This window comes from Helicoverpa armigera, chromosome 7 (genome assembly GCF_030705265.1).
Source record: "Helicoverpa armigera isolate CAAS_96S chromosome 7, ASM3070526v1, whole genome shotgun sequence".
In the NCBI taxonomy this organism is placed as follows: Eukaryota; Metazoa; Arthropoda; class Insecta; order Lepidoptera; family Noctuidae; genus Helicoverpa; species Helicoverpa armigera.
In genome coordinates, this window is record NC_087126.1 from 10,942,153 (window position 1) to 10,964,983 (window position 22,831).

General features: G+C 37.7%; 3 protein-coding genes across 5 annotated transcripts in view; 2 read left to right on the forward strand and 1 right to left on the reverse strand.

Annotated features, from left to right (window-relative positions):
* The window catches only part of LOC135117054 (blood vessel epicardial substance-like), a 36,281-nt gene extending 25,810 nt beyond the window's left edge, over positions 1-10,471 (reverse strand). For 2 of the 3 annotated variants that reach the window (XR_010276618.1, XM_064035416.1), the window contains exon 1: positions 9,551-10,469. Coding sequence is in view for 1 of the 3 variants with exons in the window: in XM_064035416.1 (XP_063891486.1) it covers positions 9,551-10,051 (501 nt within the window). In the remaining 2 variants the exon portion in view is untranslated. Of the gene's footprint in view, positions 1-9,550 lie in introns of all 3 variants that reach the window. The other variant, XR_010276619.1, reaches the window with a different exon arrangement.
* Positions 10,472-10,870: 399 nt separating this feature from the next.
* LOC135117112 (uncharacterized) lies at positions 10,871-12,169 on the forward strand. Its single transcript, XM_064035557.1, has 3 exons — positions 10,871-11,053; positions 11,134-11,472; positions 11,617-12,169. The coding sequence occupies exons 1-3, from the start codon at positions 10,979-10,981 to the stop codon at positions 11,677-11,679; spliced, it is 477 nt and encodes a 158-aa protein (XP_063891627.1). The 5' UTR covers positions 10,871-10,978; the 3' UTR covers positions 11,680-12,169.
* Positions 12,170-13,297: 1,128 nt separating this feature from the next.
* Positions 13,298-22,780, forward strand: LOC110372740 (cAMP and cAMP-inhibited cGMP 3',5'-cyclic phosphodiesterase 10A). Its single transcript, XM_064035391.1, has 15 exons — positions 13,298-13,521; positions 13,982-14,119; positions 15,430-15,528; positions 15,836-16,038; positions 16,564-16,737; positions 17,026-17,174; positions 17,525-17,694; positions 18,019-18,152; positions 18,539-18,657; positions 19,043-19,280; positions 19,996-20,151; positions 20,382-20,561; positions 20,762-20,860; positions 21,216-21,385; positions 22,570-22,780. The coding sequence occupies exons 1-15, from the start codon at positions 13,374-13,376 to the stop codon at positions 22,697-22,699; spliced, it is 2,307 nt and encodes a 768-aa protein (XP_063891461.1). The 5' UTR covers positions 13,298-13,373; the 3' UTR covers positions 22,700-22,780.
* The last annotated feature ends 51 nt before the right edge of the window (positions 22,781-22,831 follow it).

Here is a 22,831-nt window from a genome sequence, read left to right on the forward strand (position 1 = left end):
GTTGTTACAGATAAGAGGTAACCGTGAGAGCATAGTTCAAGATTTATTATCATTAAATTGCGAAGGTTAAACTATCATTACAATCATAATTAGAGTATCCATGTTTTAATCATTAGCCGTATGTAACTCTATCCATGCGTGTATTTAATTTTGGGACTGCAAATAACTAATGTTTGTATCGACTAATGAACTCGAATTATTCAGGTGAATATTTCAGCTCCATTAGAAATGTTTGGAATCATTACTGCTAGGTCGGGTCATTGGTGGTCACGCGCGCCAATTTCGGATTGCTCTGATAACCAAAACAGGAAAAGTCCTTTAATGGAACACTGATAGGCTGTTACAGTCGTTGTTAATATGCAACGTGACATCTAATCGATGTAGGATACGGTATCGGAATACAAATTAAATGTAAACATAGTAGGGAAGCGAGCGGAGGACGCAAACATACGGGACAAACAGGAGTATTACTACAGCGTACGTTGTAATCCGTTTCTACTTTCTATATTTTATGGCAAAGCTGACTTATTTGATATGTTGACCTAAACTCAATGTAAATAGAAACCTACCTATGTAGGTTCTAATATTGCACTGTAACTGAAATGTTAGTGGTCAAATAATTCTCTCGATGGAAGTTATTCGATTTTCGAATTTATTCGAGTTATAGGATAAGCGTTGTAATTATTCGATACATGTCTACACACGTGTTACACTTAATTACTATATAAGGTTCCGAACCAGTTACCTTTTAGAGAGGTTCATATTATGATTATTATTTAAGCTATGCTGTTATGTATGACGAATAATTCCGTGAAACCTCATTACGAGAATATTTATCAAAGAAACATGCCTTTGTAACTCATTCTGTGACATTTAAACCCTTTCTTAGAGCAATGTATCATGCTGCAAGCAATTTGTTAATTGCATATAAATATAACTTCATTATGTCCTAAGAAAACATGGACCAGATTCATAGTCTATCTCCCAAAAAGGTCTGACTCACATTTGGGATAACTAGTCAAGGAAATAAATTTTCCAAATGCTCTTTCGAAGTCCTTACGTTATGTTGTACGTTAGTTACTAGTCCCTTGAGACCACTGACTTTTTCGCTTAGTTCGCGACTCAAAGGTTCGGGATGATTCTATCCAAGTTTAGAAGTTACGTTATGTCCGATATTTGCCATCCCATTAACAAATTGGCACGTCTTTCAGAGCTGTAATTTTTTTCCTTGTCAGAATCGTCAGTAAGGTTAAGTTTTTGCTGTAAATTGTGTCAACAGTAGTCCTAAATATTGATTCGAGTGGTTACGAGTTTGAAGGTGAATCTAAAACAATTTCATGTACTGATGAATGTGTCACCAACTCTGATAGCAAAAAGCTTTGTTCGATATCTAGAGAAAAGGTGCCGTAGCTAAATTGGGTCTAGATTGTCAATATCTGATTAGGGTTGGATAGAGTGGTTTTCTGGGAAAGGCACTTAGTACGAGGCACCTTCTTACTCGGAATTCTAATCGAGATATCGCTTCATCAGCATTTTGATTCGTGCCCTTTGACCCATAAAAATATTTGTTTGAGGATTCAGTTACAAAATTCAAATTATTTGAGACATTACACGCTTCTAAGAATACCAGAAGTACATTCAGCACCCACTTATTTTCGGAACAAAACAAATCGTCCGAACAGGAAACTAAGATAAAACGCGTAACTAAGCAACGGAGAAATTACAAACCTCTACAAAAGATTCAATAGCAGATTACATTTCTTCTTTCAATTGGATAACAAATAAAATTAGGGCTAAACAAAGAATGATACACGTGACTAAAATAAACTCCGAATAAATGTAGGTATTGATTGCAAACAAACTGTGGCACATCTGGTTACGTTGAAAGCATAAAGAACATCAGACTGATGTAATAGACAAGCACCTTATATTCAAATGTCATTCAAATGACTATGTCCAACCGAATTATTAAGTAGCTGCACCTCAATGCGTATACGCAGTAACATTGTATATTACTAAAGCTAATAAGGCCAGTCTAATGACTTCGAACATGGTGACAGGTTCATTAACACAAAATAATATTTGATAAGAAACCTGTTATTGTAGAACATTGGATGAGTTTACGTGAGGAGCACCTGACTAAATAGCAGTCAATCAATCAAGATTTAGCTGCGCTTGTTGAAGTAACGTCCCATCACGGGTGTTTTAGTATGATTGAGAAAACGCGTTATTCTGTCAGCCCCTGTTGTCATTTGCAGACTTGTGATTTGTACTCCGAAGGCATTAAGTAAGACAACCAGTCAAACCAGTGGACCTTCTTAATTACTCACTTGCATTGCAATAAATAAGAATGAAAGCCGATTTGCCGATCACGCGGAAGTCAAAAGTCTTCGAAGCTTCGGGGATTTGTGGTAACAACGACGACATAACGTATAGAATGCTAACAATAATTACACAACAGACCAAAGTTCTCTAGTATCTCGACGTGATAGTTACAGAACTTAACTTGGTTTGAGTACATGACTGTTAAGTTTTGCCCTTAGCTGAGAATTAAGATACAACAAGTTTATGTGCAAGCGGAAGCTGTGTTGTGCTCTAGACAACTACTCAATGCCTTGTTTAGTTGCACAGATTTTCAAAGAGTTACGAGGTTTTGGACTTCTGGAGAATTTTGAAAATATTATTTGTATCAAAAATACTCTATTCTCTTGTGACGTAGATAGGCTACTTTTACCTGGATGATGTGAGTAGTGGACCCGGGACGCGAGTAAAACCACAGGCGGATTATAATAAAGTATTAAAGGGATCCAGTCCCATGATATTATGAAATATATGAAAGGCAAAATTAACGCTTCTAAACATAAAGTATGTAGTATATAGTCTTTGCTTCTGATCTCATTTGCTTTGAGTTACGTTTTCAATTTTAAAAATGTCACATTCATTCGTATTCGTCCAAGCATGTACGTATGACTTGCAGCACGATATGTGGCAAATTGTGAATATTTAAAAGCTTCCTATGCGTTTGTATATATAATAATATATTCGTGGTGGCCTAGTGGGCAAAGAACCGACCTCTCGAGTATGAGGGCGCGGGTTCGATTCCAGGTCAGGCAAGTACCAATGCAACTTTTCTAAGTTTGTATGTACTTTCTAAGTATATCTTAGACACCAATGAAATGTGTTTCGGATGGCACGTTAAACTGTAGGTCCCGGCTGTCATTGAACATCCTTGGCAGTCGTTACGGGTAGTCAGAAGCCAGTAAGTCTGACACCAGTCTAACCAAGGGGTATTGGGTTGCCCAGGTAACTGGGTTGAGGAGGTCAGATAGGCAGTCGCTTCTTGTAAAGCACTGGTACTCAGCTGAATCCGGTTAGACTGGAAGCCGACCCCAACATAGTTTGGGAAAAGGCTCGGAGGATGATGGATTCCTATGCGTTTGTAATTAAATTACTAAGTAAATGTTTTACACACAAAAATGTATGAGGATCCTTTGATAATGAGGTTACATAAGTATCTCATTATGTCCAGACAAGTTTTTAGTAATGAAGCTCATTACCATCAGGCAAATCATTCCTATAATAACAACGTATATGCCATCAGTCGAGAATGTAACAGATTAGACCAGACTGTTGGCATTGCACATGTTAACGATTGTAATACCAGACCACGTTATGCATATGCAAATAATACTGCCGTCTACAATGCTAAAGTTCTAAAGTTGACATAAACTTTATGGTAAAACTCAAAGCAAATAATTCAAATTGAATTTAATACCCCTAATCTTATCTAATCTCAGAAACAGCTGGACCCGTAACAGTAATCAATTGTGACAAATCCTACAATCATTTCGTTTTATCAAATCAAGGAATTAGGTAAGCAATAGGCACAGCCAACAACGAAACAGCAGTTCAAAGTTAGGTAAAATTCATTCAGAACCTACGAAAGTTTCTGCTATTACTACTCGCGGAAGAGCAATATCGTTAGCACGAAATTCTCGTACAATTCAGATTAAAGTAAAAAGATTGGCAACCGCACACCATTGTTAAGTAATTAGAATTGACAAAAAGGTTGGCATTGAGGGCTCAAGAACAATAACCATTGACAACTGAGAAAGCCGTGAACTGACAATGTGCCGTTTTCTATTGAATTCAGACGCAATTATTTACTTCCCTGTGACTCTATAGGAGTTCACGATAGCATAGATACTAACAGTATTTGAAACGGTTACAATTAAGTACCTGTGTATTGAAAAGTAACCACGTTATTCTAACTATTCAATGCTCAGGTAGAAAAACCTTTTTATGACGAGAGGCAGGACCGCATCTGCACTTGACTTTGAGAGATTAGGTAAGTCGTGGTAACAGGTTGGCCATTAACATGGGCAGGTAAAGGTTCCTAGCAAAAAATCACGCACCAATATTGGCGCCAACCAACCAGACTACTTTGAAGCTAGTATGTGTGTTGGTGATATTTCACAAACATTGTTATCGTTATTCAAAAGACGTTGAAAACTGCAAACAGAACTAGTGAATATATGAATGTGTACTTTCTCAGCAGCATATCCAATTTTGCAGTGTTCCCAATGCGACTCTCTGCTGAATAATTTCGTTGTTTGACAGCGAATTCGCTGTGGTTGCAACTTTATACGATGAGACATTCCATTGGTAAGAAAATCTGCTGAAGAAAAACCTAACTGTGATATATTTAATTTACAGAATATGTTTGAAAACTCTTCACATACATATGTTTCCGTAGGGAAGGATGAAAACATTTAACAAATTATATGTAGTGAAAACCTGAAATACAATTTCTAAAGGCAGCAAGATAATCGAGGAACAACCCAAAATAATATTTACTCTGGCGAAACTTGAGCAAAGTCAATCAAAAGTAATGGTTTCAATTAAAACTGTATGTATATTAATAGCGGCATTGCTACGAATTCTCTGTTCTCTAATTGGTCCTTTGAGGGGTTTGGTACCTCTAGCTAGTTGAAAAACTATTGTTTTGGTCCTGCTGGAACCTAAATCTGAAGCTCAATCTCAGAGAAATTTCAACAAAGGAATCATATATTGGAAGATTCCTGCAGGTTCCCAGTAATAGCTTGTAGTACAAGCCGTAACACCGACGACAGAAGCAATAAACTAATCACAGGCGTACATAGTAGCACATCTGCGGGCAGGCAATATTGGCATCGCTATTAGGGTGCAACATACCTTTGCATAAAATCAATAGATTCGTTACCAAACACCTCGGCTGCGGTCGCGTGATTCTACTACAACCTCATTATGGAAATTCCTCGTAAATTTTTGCTAGGAGTCATTAAGAAAGCGTTATGAGGATAAAGACCTTTGAACGATCCAATCGCCTTAGTTTTTCGCGAGCCTCAAATCTCCTGTCGTGCGATAAAGCCGAAATATCGGGGTAAACTTAAGTGCAGGCTTTGAGCACTCCATCAGGCTCAAACTTTTGATCTCACTTTGATATTAAAGCGACGGCGACATCTCTTCCGACGACAAAGCGAACACTGACAGTAGGCGGATTATAATGATTATTTGCCTGTCATCTCGTGCTCTGAATTTTTAATAATTCTGTAAACACGTAACTAAGGTGAAGAGGCAATTAAACATGTTCGTCCAATTGTTTACTCGGACACAATAACGCAACAGTATTACGCAAGCAGGGAAAGTAGGTGGCTTACGAACTATGAGACTCCTACGTTTAAATAGTTATTTGTTGGATTTTGAGTTTTAGGGTTGACCCGACTTTGAAACTACATTTGATAGGTCAAAAGTTATCTGAAACTTCGAGGACACGGGCTCATATTATTAATTTACTGGTTATAGAATATGTATGAGATGTGACGATAATTTCGAATTTGTGTCGCGTCACGGCGATGCATGTCGTATCTGTATCAGCCGCTTTCCCGCAGCGTGTAGCTAGATCCATACTGCGGATAACCGACACATACACGTGTCGTTGCTCTCCACAAACAGTGTAGCATCAACCTTACCCATTAATAATTCAAAATACACCAGATTCTATTTTTTGCAGAAAGCACAGGTTCGCTTGCAAGCTATTACGTAAAAGCGGTGAAGTTGCCAAAAATCCAAGCAGCGCACGAACCAGCCATGAACTAATAGCGTAAACCATAGCCTACAATCTTTATTTTCTAAAGAAGAACATACGTAAGTATTTTTATTATCTCGGGTACTTCGGTTTGTTGAACATCCCGAGATTTCTCGAACAATATTCGAACAAGTTTATAAAGAGGAAATCGGATATCTCAGCGATATCACAGCCAAGAACTGCAAAGTTGTGTGCTCCATCACAAATGTGAAACTTTAAGTACGTTTAACCCTCGATGGGTGGTGAGTGAGGCGATGGATGACGTCACTAGCTGAAAGGGCATTCACACCGTCTTGCCCCACTGACCTCTGGGTATACACTGAAAGGACTGCTGGCGCTCTAACCATTAATCCCCCGTCGAAATGCGGTAAGCTGACATTTTAAATTCAAATCTCCGCCGTTCATCAGGCAGAGACTTTGATTTAATATTGGAAATGATTATTTCATTATCGCATCGGCAGCTCCAGATAGCGAGAATGCCAGCAAAGTTTCAGACATAGTTCGAAAATGGTTTGCATTATTTATATTTGAATTAACTATTCGATTTGATCAGCACGCCGATAGTTTTGTATGAATAGGGCTTAGCTTGTTAATGGCTTTCTAGTCAGCATTTAACAGGCAATTTATAAGATAAACGATTATTAAATTAATGAGGCTTTTAGTATGGAATCGATTTGTGGCGCGATACCGAGCGTGTTAACCGATTTATTTTGCGGAGACGGTGTAGTGTGGGGGTGTATTTTGTAATGCAGGAGCTCCTTGGTTCAATGTGACACCCTTGTACTTGAGTGGAGGAGCGTCAGCGTTTATTGTGCAAAGACAACAGCTACTTAACCTGTTCAATGGGCTGCGGCCCTCGTGGGCGTCGACAAAATCATCGAACCATTGGAGTGGCTTCGATTAATTATTCAGGAGTTTTGAGTGTCTCGTTTACGTGGCGGAATTATTTACTAGTGCCGTCCGACGGATCGGATATCGAGTCAATGTAATCAACAGTCATACGCGGATTTAAATATGTATTACGAATAATCACCGAACGAGCGAAATGTAATTTTAACCCTTTGAAAACGGATAAGGGTGACCATGACCATAGTTTTTTCAGGATTCTTATGTTAATCTAATACGTGGGTAGGCAAAAGCATGTTCTTTATAATAAAGCCATTTGCTTTGGAAATGATTCACGCATTAAAGAGAAGTTTTATTATTCTACGATAGCTTAAAATACAGTCGTTTTATTGAAACGTGTACCGTCATTATTAATGGCGGCATAATTAGAAACGGCTGATTTGAATATCGAAGTATAATAAAAGCCAGAATTATGAATACCTACTATAATCAAGCGATAAAACACGGGTGTCATATTACCTCAATCTGCACGTGTTTAATCTGTGATAAAATCAAAACCTATAATATTAACGCATACTTTTACGATTAATACGTAAGGCGCCGCATTAATTTTATCGCAGTTTTAGGTTGTAAAGACGATTACTTAAACCCCGGCAGTATGATATAATGTGACTCATTTTAATCATTAAGGATTATTATGAAAATTAGGAAAATGATTATATCTTAAGGTAACGCCAGAGATAGCACCAGTCAAAATACTGCTGATTATCCCACTAATGGAGATATCTACATAGATTTTTTGTAAATAAATAAAAATAAGTAGGTACTTATTTTTTAGGTAATTTCATTCTAAATAACTGAGTTACTGAGTAAATGCGACCAGACTCGATAATTACGGCCATATTACTCCATATCGATTGGTCGTGTATCGCCTACCTACTTTACCTACAATCAACTGATATTTCGTGTTCTGCAAATTGTGTGAAGTGCTCTCCAATGGCAGCTGATGTAATTTGCATTTAAAATAGAGCATACGCTGACAACTCTGACATTAATTACAACAGACATTATTATGTTTGTGGTAAAAAAAAAACTTATTTTCGCAGCACAGATAAAGGAGATATTTTTAGAAATATGACTGGATTGTTTGTTTCGTTTTTCGCCCTTCACTTTGCGAGATTTTTGTAAACAAACCTCAAAGGAACTGAGATAGATCCTTCACAGTAATAAGCAAAAACTGTTTGAATGAATGGTTTGAGTGGCTTAATTTTGTTTGTGTATCAACTTTTTATGCTGTAGGGTGATTAGACCAAAATCATTAGGTATTAAAAAAAAACTTTTGGAAAATATGACAATGCTCACCAAACAAAAAATTTATCTGCTAATTCTTTTTCAACTTAAAAGTATTATGAGTAATGGGGGTAAATCATGGATTTTTTCACACTACCTATAACTGATGTTACATAAAATTATCATGAAACAAACACTGCATATCATTGACATAACAAACAAGAACAATGAAGTTATCTCTTGTTTAACAAGGCATTATATTTTAAATTAAACTTTCATCATCATGATTATTTAAATGACATCATAGGAGAGATTTATGAGAAATGATGTAATTTTACAACAGGCAAAAATTGAAAAAAGTTAGAAAAATTAATAAAAAATAGAAAAGGGAATTTCTCAGGTAGAAACTCACTTTCATGGTCACCCCAATTAAACCAGTTTTTTTTGCTCACCCAAAATTGTTTTTGTTGGTATCCCATACAGGTAACCAGTAAATTAACTTCTATCAGTTATCAGCAATTTTATGCATTTTAACTTGGATAGCCACTGCAGCTATTAGGGGTTGTTCCAAATTATCTGTCTATCTGTGGAATTGTGGACTAAAGAAAGGATTTCAACATTATTAATTATGGGGCTAGTGGTAAAATTCTACCTCTAATAAGTAAATGAACTTATAGATAGAATATTAGGAATAGTTATTAGAGAACATTGTTTACATAATAAAAACTTTTTTTTACACCTTTGTGTGGCTTTGGGCAAGCAATCTGTTTTAAAAGCCATTCAAGCCTGCCATGGTATCTCAAATTTTATACTTTAACACAGCAATAAAACAATGTTATACCAACATTATGTAGTTATTTAAAGTTTTATTGTCTTGTGTGTATGTTTCTTCAATGTTACTTATCTCCTGACCTCTAGTCCTTGGAGCAGGACCTCTGATGTATCATGTTTGCAGTCATTGATCATGTCTTAATTAAGGATGAATTTATGAGTAATAACTTGTTTGAATGTCTTTATCATTGTTATGTTGGGCATTTCTTTGGAAAAACAATAAAGCATTAAACTTTTATTTTGTTTTTAGGTATAAGGATCATTAGTTAGAAGAGTTTTGATTTTTATGTAACAGATACAGTTACCATATTTTAAGTGCACATTATTAGAAATTAATTGTAGGAAAATTATTTCTTGGTATTACTTTGAGTAAAAGGGCTGCAGTATGGTGTGGAAAATAAGGTCCAATGTCAAGTGCTTTATCTTATAACGTAAATAAAATTAAAAAATATTTACCTCCTCAATATCCTTGTGGAACTTGATGGGGCGCAGCAAATAAAATTGTATGGAGAAGTAAATGAAGTTTATCACAATAAATGCACTGTTCCACAGCACAGCGTCGAGGTAGCACTCGATGCTCCACGCCCACATGCCGGAGAAGGCGCACCCCAGCATCAGCGCCACCCGCAGCCAGACCAGCCCGCTCGGCGTGTGCGGCGCCAGGAACGACAGCAGGAAAAACACATTGGCCACTTGGAAGAACACGTGGTTCACCGGCCGCCAGCGCGGGCAGTGGTTCAAGTACATGTCCCACATGGAGGGCCGCTCGTGAACACTCACATTCACCAGGTCCGTCGCCTGTCCCGGCAACCGAGTGGGCTCCACCAGACCCATGTCGCTCACCGCCCGCTCCGGGCTCGACACCGCGCTGCCGTCACTGCTCGGCGCCGGCACCTCCGTCGTGACATTCTGCAGCCCACTTATCATACCGATCGCTAAGGCACTGAGAAACAACATAGTCCCACCGCGCTCTCAAACACACCCCAACTGAATTTGTCATCGAAACTCTACCCGCAATTGGCATTTGCGTATTGTTATGTTACACTACAGCCCGGTTTTAATGTCTATATTATTCAAAAACATTAATTTATTAAAGCGTTTTATTTATTTTAAATAAATTATTATAATCGCACCGCTGCACACACATGCAAAACTAATTAACGCAAATGCACAGAGAAAGTTAACTAATAATACGTCGGTCACTAAAATTAGAATAGCTTATTTTGAATTTAATTCCTTCAAGAGTCCAAAATAAAACGTTAGGAAACAGTAAAGCAAACAATCGAAGCACACAAATGACAAGCAGCACTCACTGTGTATTATTGACAGAAACCAGAGACAAACTGAATGTGGAGATTAGGGCTGGACTTCAACGTAACATCGCCTATACTCAAATTAACAAAATAAACGCTAGTAAGAGTTATAATCGATTATATTACTTTACACCTCTTTAATCTATGTAGTAATATAAATTACGCCATAATTCATTAATTTAAATACTCGCAGAATACATGCGATTTTTAACAGTTTTAACACGAAATTCTGTGTAGAATGGACAGGACTAAAAGAACTTTTACAGAGCTCGTTTTAATTAATCGTTAACTAATTCATAGACAGAGCTTAATTAACTAATAAAGATGGTTTTTGTTTGAAATTATAATGGGATAATAAGAAATGGGGAAATAATGGGAATACAAAATACTTTTTATGGTAGTCCACATGAAATCGTTCAAAATTATTAGTTATTCCAGGATTCGTAAACGCAATGCTGTCAAAATCAGCTGTCAACCGGGAACAGATGTAATGTCACAGAAAGGCGGCATGAAATACTGAAATTATTTATATTTATCGTTTACTTTATTTATTTAATGTTTTGTTCCTACGATGTCGGTGCCGTTTGATATGTTGCTTCATCCAGAACTCCTGACTAATGAGCAGTTAATATGCATTATACAAGAGGTAAGTTACTATCTTCTGTTACATTCTACACAAACAAAACAAAAATAAAGTGTTTATTTATAACAAACAATCCTTTTCAGAGGCATTTAAGAGTTTCAAACTTAAGGCACATGCGAAGAGATGAGTTATTGGAGATATTTCACCATTACTGCGTGCCGTACGGGCAAAGGAAATACAGAGATTCAGGCAGGGGCAAATTGCTCAACAAAAATCGTCCGCCTAGCCCTGAAGTGACAAAAAAACTTAATAAAATTAATCAGGAAGTTACACAAAATAATCAAAACCGTGACAGGTTGAAGCCCCCTCCCGAATGCATGTCTAGTTTCACAAAAAGGTTCAAAATTGAGACAACAATTACACCATTATCAAATAAAGACAACAGTTACAGTGTGAACAAAAGGAAAATGAGTGTTGATTCTGTAAGTACTTTATTTATGTATGCAGATAGTCAGTTTGTAATATATGTATGTAACATCTTCATTTAACCATAAAAGCATAGCAATAACAACATTTTCTGGTAACTAGTGAATGATATTAATATACTCTTTTTTTGCTTATTTCAGGTGACTGTAACAAATGACTGCCCTCCACAAAAAAAGGAAAGAAAACCTATAACATGGCCGTGAAGTAGTGGAAATCAAAAACTATAATAATTCATGAGTATAAATCGAAGTCTCTCCTATACCAATGTACATGATTGTTAGGTATGTACATGTTGTATTGCCAACATTAGCCAAATTGAATAATTGAATACTGGCAATGGCTTGAATTCTATTTTCAAATTATCAGTCAAGACCAACCAGTTTTATTTAAAAGAAAATAAATAATATTATGTCTATTAAAAAAACTAGAAATCTACAAGGAATGCTGTGTAATAATAAATTGTAAATATAAAAATTTCTTCAATGTTGTTAGGAAAGTGTAGATTATTAAAAAATTGATGAAACGCAAGTTCAGTTAAAATAATTTTTTTACCATATCAATATCTTTGAAACATGAATTCTGTAATGAGTATGTTATTATGATGTACAGTTTCTTCTGTAAATACACTGACTTGCCAGTAAAAAAAATGAGCAGCTAAACGATAATGGTGGATTCAAATGTAAAATAGAATAATTAAAAAAAATTATTTGTTTAAGTTAAGTTTGCAGTTGAGTTAGTAATATTAGTGAAAGTGTTAGCAGAATCAATATGTTTATATTATCAATGGATTCAATAAGTTATAAGTACATTAATTTAGGAAAATAAGCTTTCAAGCTTTGTTGATTGTTTATTCTGAAGCTTGTTAAGAGTTAGTAGTCAGAATATTTTAGTATATATTAGCATCCTGTCTTTAAAGCTTTTCTGGAACAAATGTTATCTTTGTTACATAGCTACTTACAAGATATACATAATCATTGAAAAAAATATATACTTCAGTTATAAAGAAAGTATACTTGACTAAGAAGTTAAAATAAATATTGCTATGTAAAGGGATATTTACTACATTTTTGTAAATAAGAGTTGATTAAAATTCATTTTCTACTTTTGTAAAAATAAGCTTCAATCTTGTTTCTATTAGGCAACTAGTGTTCCTGCAATGTTAGATTTTATTCCAATTGACTTGTACATATTGCAGTAAATAGTACGTAAGTTATTTTTTATGAGTGAAATCGGAAATACATGAAGTTTTGTGATAAATTTTGAATTTTAATTGAATTATCCATTATATTTAAGTACTTATTTAATATAAGGGTCGACAATCAGAATAGGCTAGTTTCCTAAAAAATAATAATTAGTCCGTCTTGTAGATTGTCCAAAATTAAGTGATACGTATTTTTTCTTTTTTAAATTGGATCAGAACTTGTTAAGATATAGCGTGTTAAAGTTGAGTGTGACGTCACAAGTTGCTACAATTTTCAGGACACTGTGACGTAAAAGGCCCCCACTCCTAATTTTTGAAGTGTATTATCTTTGTCATTTTATGTTTAATTAAAAAAAGAAAAAATACGTATCCAATATTTTTTGATTATCTAAAAAGCGGACTAAATATTATTTCATTATTTCGACCCTGGACACTACCCTATTGTTTTTCGTATGGGAATCGACCGGTAATGTCGGCGGGCGGCAGTGAGAGCTCGTAGTTCGTAGTTTATCGCCAGAAAAGGTTATTGAATAAAGGTTGTAAGACAAGTTTATTATTTTATCAAAGTCTATGGTTGCCATTAAACATTTTTGAAAAAAGAACTGTCAGCAGCTGTTACGGCTGACGTATTTTTATTTAAATAACTTTAATTATTATTTCATACTTTAAGAATCGAGTTTTAAACCATTTGCAATTATGAATCCTATACAGAAAAATGTGAAATCGACAAAAAGTCGCCAGGACACGATTAATCAGACGCAGTCGCATTTCCTGGTGCCCTCCGAAAAGCTGGATAAGGTCACGAGAAGAGTTATCGCTCCTTATGCTCAAATCGAAAGGAAAGGTAGATCAACTTTTCTAACTTTTTCAACCTATTGGGTACATTTTTGTAACACCACAACGCTAAGGATCTCCTTAGTAATTAAAGCAGGCCCTGGCTTTAGTTATAGTATGTATGGGTCTGAAGGTCTATGAAACTACAATTCATTTTCACGCCAAACGATACTACTGTGAGTGCGACCACTTTCATAAATATTGCTTTCAGTATTTACCTAGTAGGTACAAAGATAAAAATAGTAAGCACGTTCAGAAATATATGACCGAAGAATACGACACGTATAACGTTTAGTAGGTAAGATTCGCTACTATGTAGTGTGTTGCGGGTTCGATTCTCGCAGCTGAAATAGTTCACATTCTGGATATTGGCAGTATGTGTGATATTCTTAATGTAAGGCATACACTCTTAAAAAAAAACAATCAATCTGCTGGATCAGGTAAATAATTGATTCTTTTATGCTATCCAGGCCTCAAAGAGGATGAGGAAAAAGCCGACAGATACCTGGACATGAACAGGTTCAACGTGTTCCTGGAAGACACGGTCGATCTGGAGTCACTGCTGTACGAAACTGCCATGGTCTTGAAGACTGTTACAGATAGTTCTGGTAAGTTCAAATCTAAGATAAAATTGTGAATGCTCCACCCTGTGAGAGGAATCTTGTGCCCAGCAGTAAGACGATAAAAAAGGTGACATAAAATTAAATTATAAATTTAAAAAAACCCCCGACCCAAAAAAAGTACGCAATAATTATGACAAAAGGTCAAAAACGCTAAACCCTATAAAAAGCAAAAAATAACTTTTAACACTACGTAAACTAAATTTTGACGGGTCGGGGGACCGCTCTAATTCATTACTTAAGATACGTGTTTTTTTTTAAAACGAATGTTGTAATTAGGTAGGTATCATTTGATCTATGTAAGTATTTATGAAGGTAAAAAGCGGTCCCCCGACACGTCAAAATTTAGTTTACGTAGTGTTAAAAGTTATTTTTGCTTTTATAGGGTTTAGCGTTTTTGACCTTGTCATAATTATTGCGTACTTTTTTTGGGTCGGGGGTTTTTTTAAATTTATAATTTAATTTTATTTCATGCTTTTTAAAGGAGCTCCTTAATTTTTCCTTATTTCATTTAATTTATTTTATCTAAGATGGGGTCGCTATATGCGATTTCGGCCAAAGGAAGCTGTTTAACAATCCTCATGACAAACTGGCTCTGGGAGAATTGCACAGATTGAGAAACAATACAGATTAACCTTTGGACATTCTAGATTTTCAGCAAAAATATAAATCGGTTTATCCGTTTCATTCCGGCATTTCAGGGTTTCATCCGCCACATCCCATTTCCAGCATCAGGTTCTCGTCAATCAGAAACATGAAGAGAACTCGTCAAGACAAATTCAACGAGCCCAAACTCGATTGGTTTACTAAAAGGCAGTTCAGGGTTACGTCTCCTACCTTCGTGCCCTAACAGCAGACCAGCTCAGTGGTTCCAAAAGACATTAGTGTTTCAAATTTCAGATCCCACATATACTTGCAAGTAAACTGAGCGTGTAACATTCCTATCACATCTAGCAAACGAGCTGATGACCTTGAAGACCTGAACCGATTTCCACCAAACATAGCTAAGAACACTCCCGACTGACATACCTTTTAAACAAAAAAAACCGCATTACAATCGGATCATCCGTTTGGGAGCTACGATGCCACATACACACACACACACACACACACAGACACGTCAAACTTATAACACCCCGTCGTTTTTGCGTCGGGGGTTAAAAAGCTGCAAAGTTTGTTTTTTGCTTGCTTGAAATAAAATATTTTTTCTCTAGTCTCAGGAACTACTGATCCGATTTAAAACATGGCTCAAATAATGTAATCTGTACCTACCTAACTATAATTTTCTATGTCCACAGGCGTATTCGTTTACATAGTAGACAAACTGAAGAATGAGATAGTCCTCATGCATCCAGATACTGAAAATCCTGATCGACATGAAATCAACATGACAATACGTAAGTCGTCGTTTTTGTTGCTGCATCGAATTTCAGCGTCCATACTGCGACCTTGATCCCAAAACCTTATTTTTATTTCAATGCTCAAAACAGTTGATGAAAGTGGTGCAGGAATCCGTACAGTACCTACTGTTATTATGAAGACCCTGAGTCCTATGTGCCCGCACTCCTGAATAGCTACTTGCATACCTACTTACTAAACTTGTTTACCTACTCTTTCATCACGCTGCCACTGTAGATGAAGTACCAGGACTTAGCAGTCTTATATTAAGGTAACAAAGAGACTTTGGCACTTTTCTCTATTCAGGGGAGGGTAAAACAGCAGCAGCTCACGTAGCCTCCACCAAGGAGTTCCTCCTTCTGGAAGACGTGCAAAGAGACCGGCGGTTCTCTGACGGTCTGCGGTGGATAGACGCGAAGGTCGCGCTGTGCATGCCCGTGGTGAAGCCCGATGGCGAATGCTATGCTGTGCTGGAGTTGTACCGGACTTATTCTAAAGTTTATGATGATGTGAGATTTGTTTGACTAGCTTTAGTAGACTTTGCGTTAATACTTACTAACTATAGCCATGTTTTGGTAACTTCGTTACCGGTAGCAATTTACTTTATACTAGCCGTTTTCCCGCGGTTTCACCCGCGTCCCGTGGTAACTACTGCCCGTACCGGGATAAAATATAGCCTATGTTACTCGTGGATAATGTAGCTTTCGAATGGTGAAAGAATTTTTAAAAACTGTCCAGTAGTTTTTGAGCCTGGTCATTACAACCAAACAAACAAACAAAGTTTTCCTCTTTATAATATTAGTATAGACGTGTCCCCAGTTTTGTCTTCTCATAGGTAACTATTCTAGCCTTTCCGTTGGTGTCATCATGTGCCTCGCCTTTTCAATTCGTCGACAGCTGCTTTTCGTAGCCAAAAATGCAGACACGAGGTAGGCACTTTCGTATCTTCATGTAGTTTCCATTTCGCATTTTTCATGTAAGGTACCTATTAAAAAATATCTAAATTCAGACCCAGCTGAACTATTCGATTTCAGAACGTAGTATACACAGTGGTAAGCGTGGCGTGCTGGGCAGGAGCAGCCGTGCACCAAGCACAAGCGAGGGTCACGCTGCAGAAGACAGCACACCTGAACTCTGAGCTCAGGGCGTTGTTGCAGAACTACTTCTGCGATCTCGCTTCTATTGATACCATGCTTACTGATATGCTGGTAAGTGCTTAAGTTCTTATAAGTACACCCTTCTAAGCAGTTATTCCTGGGCGGTTTAACAATTTTGGGGCATTTTCCTGTGGCAAATTAGAAGAACAAATAAAAAGGTAGGGTCTGGGTCTCGCGTGAGTCTAATAAACTCAGTTGTGTGGCCCTGCCTAGCCAAGTGCCTATAAATAAGACGTATGGTTGAAAAAGCTAAAAAGCCTGTACCTACAAGTATCCTAATCCACTTTAGCTAGCTTTTTTAATACTCGTAATTTAGAATCACTTCTCGAATTTCTCCAGACGGTGGTAAAGTCGTTCATCGGAGCCATGCGGAGTAGTTTCTTCATAATCGACAAGGAACACATTGGCGAGACGCTGCAAGCCGACATGTGGGACGATGGCTGGTCTGGAGAGAAAAGCACCATGCCGAAGAAGAAGCTTAAAGTCAAGTTAGTATCCCTATTCTTATAGCAAGATAAAATCTGGCGATTTTTAGAAATCAAATCATCTGAACGTATGCTAATATAATAGGTAGGTATATTCATGACTGAATATCAGGATTTCAAAGCGCTTTAAGCAAAATAAGCCTAACTAATATTTTTACTGGTCCAAAGATTGGTCCACTTTTGTACCTGGCATGAAGAAAACAAACATTTCATGTATCGAATGTCCTGCACCCCTGTCTGAATTGCGGACACCAAAAAAACCATCGTTATGAGCGTGACGCAATTTTAAAATAAACATTTCCCTTTTCAAGCTATCTTTTCACATTTTCTTTCTTCCTTCACTTGCTCCCCAGTCTAAGCCAAGAACAGACACCAGCCGGCTACGTAGCCCGTACCGGCGAATCGCTGAACGTTCGCGACGCGTACCGTGATCCTCGCTTCACTAAGGAGATAGACCCGACCACTGGCACTGTTGTGAGGTCCTGTCTCGTGTCGCCTATAACTGACAAGACTGGCGTTATTGGTAAGGATATTGTGAGATCTTCTATTTTTATTGATCCCTTAATCAATTTGCATGGTATGTGGATCTGAAGTAGAATGTTGTTTTGTGCGCCGTTAAAGCTTTGTAGCCCATCAAGGGTCTTGCTGACACCGCTAAGTTAATATTTCTATACGCACTTATATGCATTAGTCTGCTTTTTACTATGCTAATTGGCCTGGTGGGGGTTTAGAAGTAACGTTTTTACTTTATAATCGACTTCCTAAAGAGGAGGTTTATAATTTGGAATGTTTCCTGTTATTCAATAACAACGAGAGCGCAATAAAAGGTTTGTTCACCATTATCCAGGAGTAGTCCAACTGACAAACAAGACGAGTGCGACGCCATTCGACGCGGACGACGAGCTCATATTCGCGGTGTTCGTGAGCTACTGCTCACTCATCGTGCACTTCTATAACATGCAGCAGAAAAAAGTCTTCCATGTATGCACAATTACCTTTTCTTTTTTGAGCCATTTATTCAGAGTAAGCTGAAAATCAGCACTTGTTGACGGTCATGTTTACAAAAGACAGCCCCCAAAAACTTGTATCTATATTTCAGGGGTTAGACGACAGACCAACTTAAGTATTTCTTGAAGAATCTCGTGCCCTCTAGTACGTTACGTTAACATGACTTTTGGATCCAGTGAAGGTCCACAGGTCACGTAAATAGTTACTGTTTAGCACGTTCTGTCTAGATAACCATTATAAAATCGAATGGGGGAAAACCTGGCATCCTTAGCTCTATTTTCGTATTTTTTGCTCTCAGTTCGCTGATTTCACGCACATCTTTATGCAATAGATTTCTAATGCACAGCACAATATTCCAGGAGAACCTTAATCGCGTCTACTCGGAGCTGCTGAGCTTGCACATGAAGCCGTGCAAGCACGACCTGGACGAGCTCGTCGAGTCCAGTGGCGTGGTCATGGCGCCGCCCACTTTTAGAACGTAAGCCATCACTTCTATTACAATGCACTTACTGATAAAATACATCATTATGGTCCAAAATCAAAAGTGAAAGCCGGGCTATCAAAAAAAGTGCTATATTTTGTTTCGATCCCTTTTTTGCTTAAAATACTTCTCATGGTCCCATTGTCATCGTCAAGTCCAGGATCTGATGATGGATACACTGAGAAATCGAGAGCAACTCTCGAAGATTTTAGACACATGGGTAAAACTTGACATTATTTTAACTTACCTTATAAACCAATGAAGGTTTGGATCTGACCTGATGATGGAGACTAAAGAGAGACGATTCTACTTCGACGTCCATTTTTACAAAATAAAATCTCCACGGAAGTTCTACTATAAAAAGGTTTGTTTTTTATTCCAGTTTCGACTTCCACATAAGCGAAGCCAGCAAAGAGGACATGGCTGGCTTGGTCTGGATAATGTTCTCCGAAACCTTTACCAACAGGAACTTCGATCGCTTAGGACTAGCAGACTTCATACTATCGGTCCTAGGAAGCTATAGAGACAACCCCTATCATAATGCCGAACATGCGTTCTGCTTTACGCATACTATGTACATGATACTGTTGCTTAATTCTGGATACTTTGATTTTATTGAGGTACTTATTCTCTATACTAGATCTTGATTTGTTCAGGTATTTAGTAGGTACCAACTGTTGATTAGAATTTCATTTATGTAGCTCATCTAGACTACACAATTTCCGATAGTCGATGGACAGAAAAGGAACAAAACACCAAGGACCGTTGGTTTTAATACAGTTTCACAGATAAACGGCTTAACTGTTCTAAATTGATGATGATTATTTACTAGCCGTTTATTTACTATTTTTTTTTATTCTTTCTTTTTGTTTATATCTTTGGTATTTGTCAATTATATATAACCTATATGTATGTACACCCCAAACTGCCCGTTTTTCACTGTATTCTACAGATAAACTCCATCCAAAGGTTGTCTGGAAGAAATTGCTATTTAGCAATAAGACCGCCGATTGTACTGTGTTTTTGTATGTTGTGATGTCCTGTGTTGTGTCTTGGTGTACAATAAAGAATAATCTATCTATCTATCTATGATGTTGTCTTAGCCGATTATCGGCTACGGCGACTGTTCACATGTACCTAAGGAGATTAGCCAACTGCGCAGGACGTATTATAGTGCTCAAGCATTTGGGCACACACAGGTGCACTCAATATTCCTTCACTCTCATAGCGCGATGGGACGGCAATCCGACACGACCGAAGAAAGATCATGCTCTAAATAAATTAAATAAGTAAGACTCTAGGTGATGATAGGTGATGTCTCTTCATATCTTTCAGACGATAGCTCTCATGCTGTCAGGACTATGCCACGACTTAGATCACCCGGGGTTCAACAACAACTACTTAATGTTGTGCAAACACCCGCTCGCCAGCATGTACAAGACTTCCATGTTGGAACACCACCACTTCTTCCTCGCTAAGAAGATGATTGAGGTAAGTTCAGAACTAAGAATAGGTACGGTTGTAAAAGGCGTAAAAGAGCGGAGCCTGTAACGTTCCTAGTATCCCGAAAACCAACATTTTGGCGACGCTACTCTTATCTCCCCTCGTCATTTTATGCTTCATACTCCCACTGCACTCACTGTGAGAAGGACGAAGCCCTTTGATGATTCCCTACTAAAAGGGAGAATTATAGTGAAGAAATCCCTTTTCTTTCACTCCAGGATAAGAACATCCTGACCCGCCTCCCGCTGACAGACCAGCAACGTATAATGGAGGAGATAAAGTACGACATTCTGTGCACGGACCTGGCCATATACTTCCAGATCAGAGCTCAACTCACGCCGCTCTTACATGACAGGGTGTTCGACTGGAATGATAACGGACATAGGAAGATGCTTAAGGTTTGCCCAGATATAATAATGACGAAACATTTTATTACAAAACATAGGATCTCCTGAACCGATTTGTATAATTCTTTCACTGTTAGGAACCTACATTCTCTGCGCTGAACATGGTCTTATAATATCCCTTTCTCCATGACGTGAATGAAACCGCGTGGAACAGCTAGTGACCTATAAGTTCTTATGTAACGTTTCCACAGGGCATATTGATGACGACAAGTGACTTGTCTGGATGCTGCAAACCTTTTGGAGTGTCGAAAGCGACTGCCGAGGCTGTGTATCAAGAGTTTTACGATCAAGTGCGTACCTAAACATTTTTTTTATTTCCTGCTTCACTGGCCGTTTACGAACTCTCCCGATTAATAGAGCTCATTAGTGTGAAGTTAATTAAGCACCAGTAGCCAGAAAGTCTAACAACCATTCATACCAAAGGGTATCATGGTTACATGGGTTGAGGAGGTCGGATGGCAATCGCTCCATGTAAACATTGGTACTCAGCTGTATCTGGTTGGACTGGAATCCGACGACCCCGGCTTAAGATAAAAGATAAAAAGTTAAAGCAGGCTGAAAGAAAATCAGCATTTTTGAAGTACACAGTTGGTAAAAGACTAGACAGACAATAGGTAGGTAACTCTTGAAATTGAATGTCCCCAGGGTGACCGCGAGCGTGCGATGGGCTACACCCCCCTCAGCATGATGGACCGGCGCCGCAGCATCAACCAGCCTGCTGAACAGATACAGTTCCTCTCCGTCGTGGTGCTGCCCTGTCTCCTCATGCTGCAGAATGTCTTCCCCAACACCAGCCCGCTCACTGACAACTGCAGGTGAGAGAGGATTCTGTCAGCTACCTGGCTAAATGGGAACCTCGACTTTAATTAACGGTCGTTAAAACATTAAAAACAAAGAAAACAAATCAGTCTAGCCATTCTCGAGTTTTCCGTTTATATATGAGATTATAGGTACCTATTACCTCTATATGATATTATAGGTATTACCAGGCCTCTGTCACTCTCTGTACTTGCGCGCGATAAATGCCTACCGCTCGCTGGGTTACCGGTAGCCCCACGCGGCTCAGGGCGCACAACAGTCACACGCGCCGCGCGCAACACAATATTATTATTTTTATTTCGCGGCATGTTATGCTGTTGGTTTTATTAGGTTTTTTTAAGCTACCTCACAAACTGATGGGTTATTTTGAGTTGTGTTGGTTTACATGCGACTATTGTAAGATTTAGAAACATTTTAAGTATATGTATGAGCTTATCTAGTAATTCTATTTTTTTTTAATAAATTAATACTTATCTACTTTATGATTTTAACAACAGAGATCATTAGGTACTTATTTTACTTTAGATACCTACTTAGTTATATGAACTGTATTGTGAGTTTTGTAGCTCAAAACACATCTCGAGTGTAAGTAGGCATAGTTCTGGTCCAACTTAATGACGCCTCGGAACATTACGCGTGTCGCTACGCAGAAAACAATTTTAGGTATGTATCAACACTCGACGGAGTTGTACCATATGGGGTATGACACTTGTGCTCGAAAAATAGTTGGAAACCGCCTTTGATTTTGACGAAAGCTTTACTTAAGTACTTACCTATGCTTACGTATTAGGTAATATTTAGTAATATGTACCCATACTCCATTTTAGTTGGCAATACAATAGTTAACTAAAGAAAAATAATCTTGATATTACGTAACTTTGTTTTCCTACGTAAATATTAATAAATTGTAAGTAGCAACCCTAAGCACGGCCACGGCACGGTTGCGGTCACTGAACTGTGCGCTATCGCATTGGAATAACAATCAAGCGCTCGAGCTTTTAAGGTTCATTTTATAACGCAGCTAGGAATTTGTAGGTAGTTGGGGAACTTGTAGGTGCTTATAACAGTAGGTATGGACTTTTTTGTATGGAGTGATTTATCTGTTACGTAGTAACTATTATATAATCTGTGGTATTACCTCTATATGATGATGATTGTACTTACTTTTCTATTTGTACAGAAAAACTCAAGAAGCCTGGCATGAGGAGATCGAGATCCGCGGTCAGAAGTTGTGGCGACAGGAAGACGCCATACCTAACGGCAAGAACAACCGCTTCCTCGGAGACACCAAGCCTGAGAATGAAGACTGAAGAGTTTCTTACTACAAAGTCTTTAGTATTTTTGTAGTTGAAACAATTATTTAATAAAATAAAGGCTATTTTATAATATAATTTGTTTTATTTTATTGCTACTTCATTTCTTGATCTTGCTTCTACAGAAAA

What these genes read in the sequence shown, in the direction of transcription:
- LOC110372740 (XM_064035391.1), top strand. Translation starts at nt 13,374, where the DNA reads ATGAATCCTATACAGAAAAATGTGAAATCGACAAAAAGTCGCCAGGAC. An exon ending in TGCTCAAATCGAAAGGAAAG is followed by an intron (nt 13,522 to 13,981) that starts GTAGATCAACTT and finishes TATGCTATCCAG; the next exon opens with GCCTCAAAGAGGATGAGGAA. An exon ending in TGAAATCAACATGACAATAC is followed by an intron (nt 15,529 to 15,835) that starts GTAAGTCGTCGT and finishes TTCTCTATTCAG; the next exon opens with GGGAGGGTAAAACAGCAGCA.
- LOC135117112 (XM_064035557.1), top strand. Translation starts at nt 10,979, where the DNA reads ATGTCGGTGCCGTTTGATATGTTGCTTCATCCAGAACTCCTGACTAAT. An exon ending in TAATATGCATTATACAAGAG is followed by an intron (nt 11,054 to 11,133) that starts GTAAGTTACTAT and finishes AATCCTTTTCAG; the next exon opens with AGGCATTTAAGAGTTTCAAA. An exon ending in GGAAAATGAGTGTTGATTCT is followed by an intron (nt 11,473 to 11,616) that starts GTAAGTACTTTA and finishes TGCTTATTTCAG; the next exon opens with GTGACTGTAACAAATGACTG.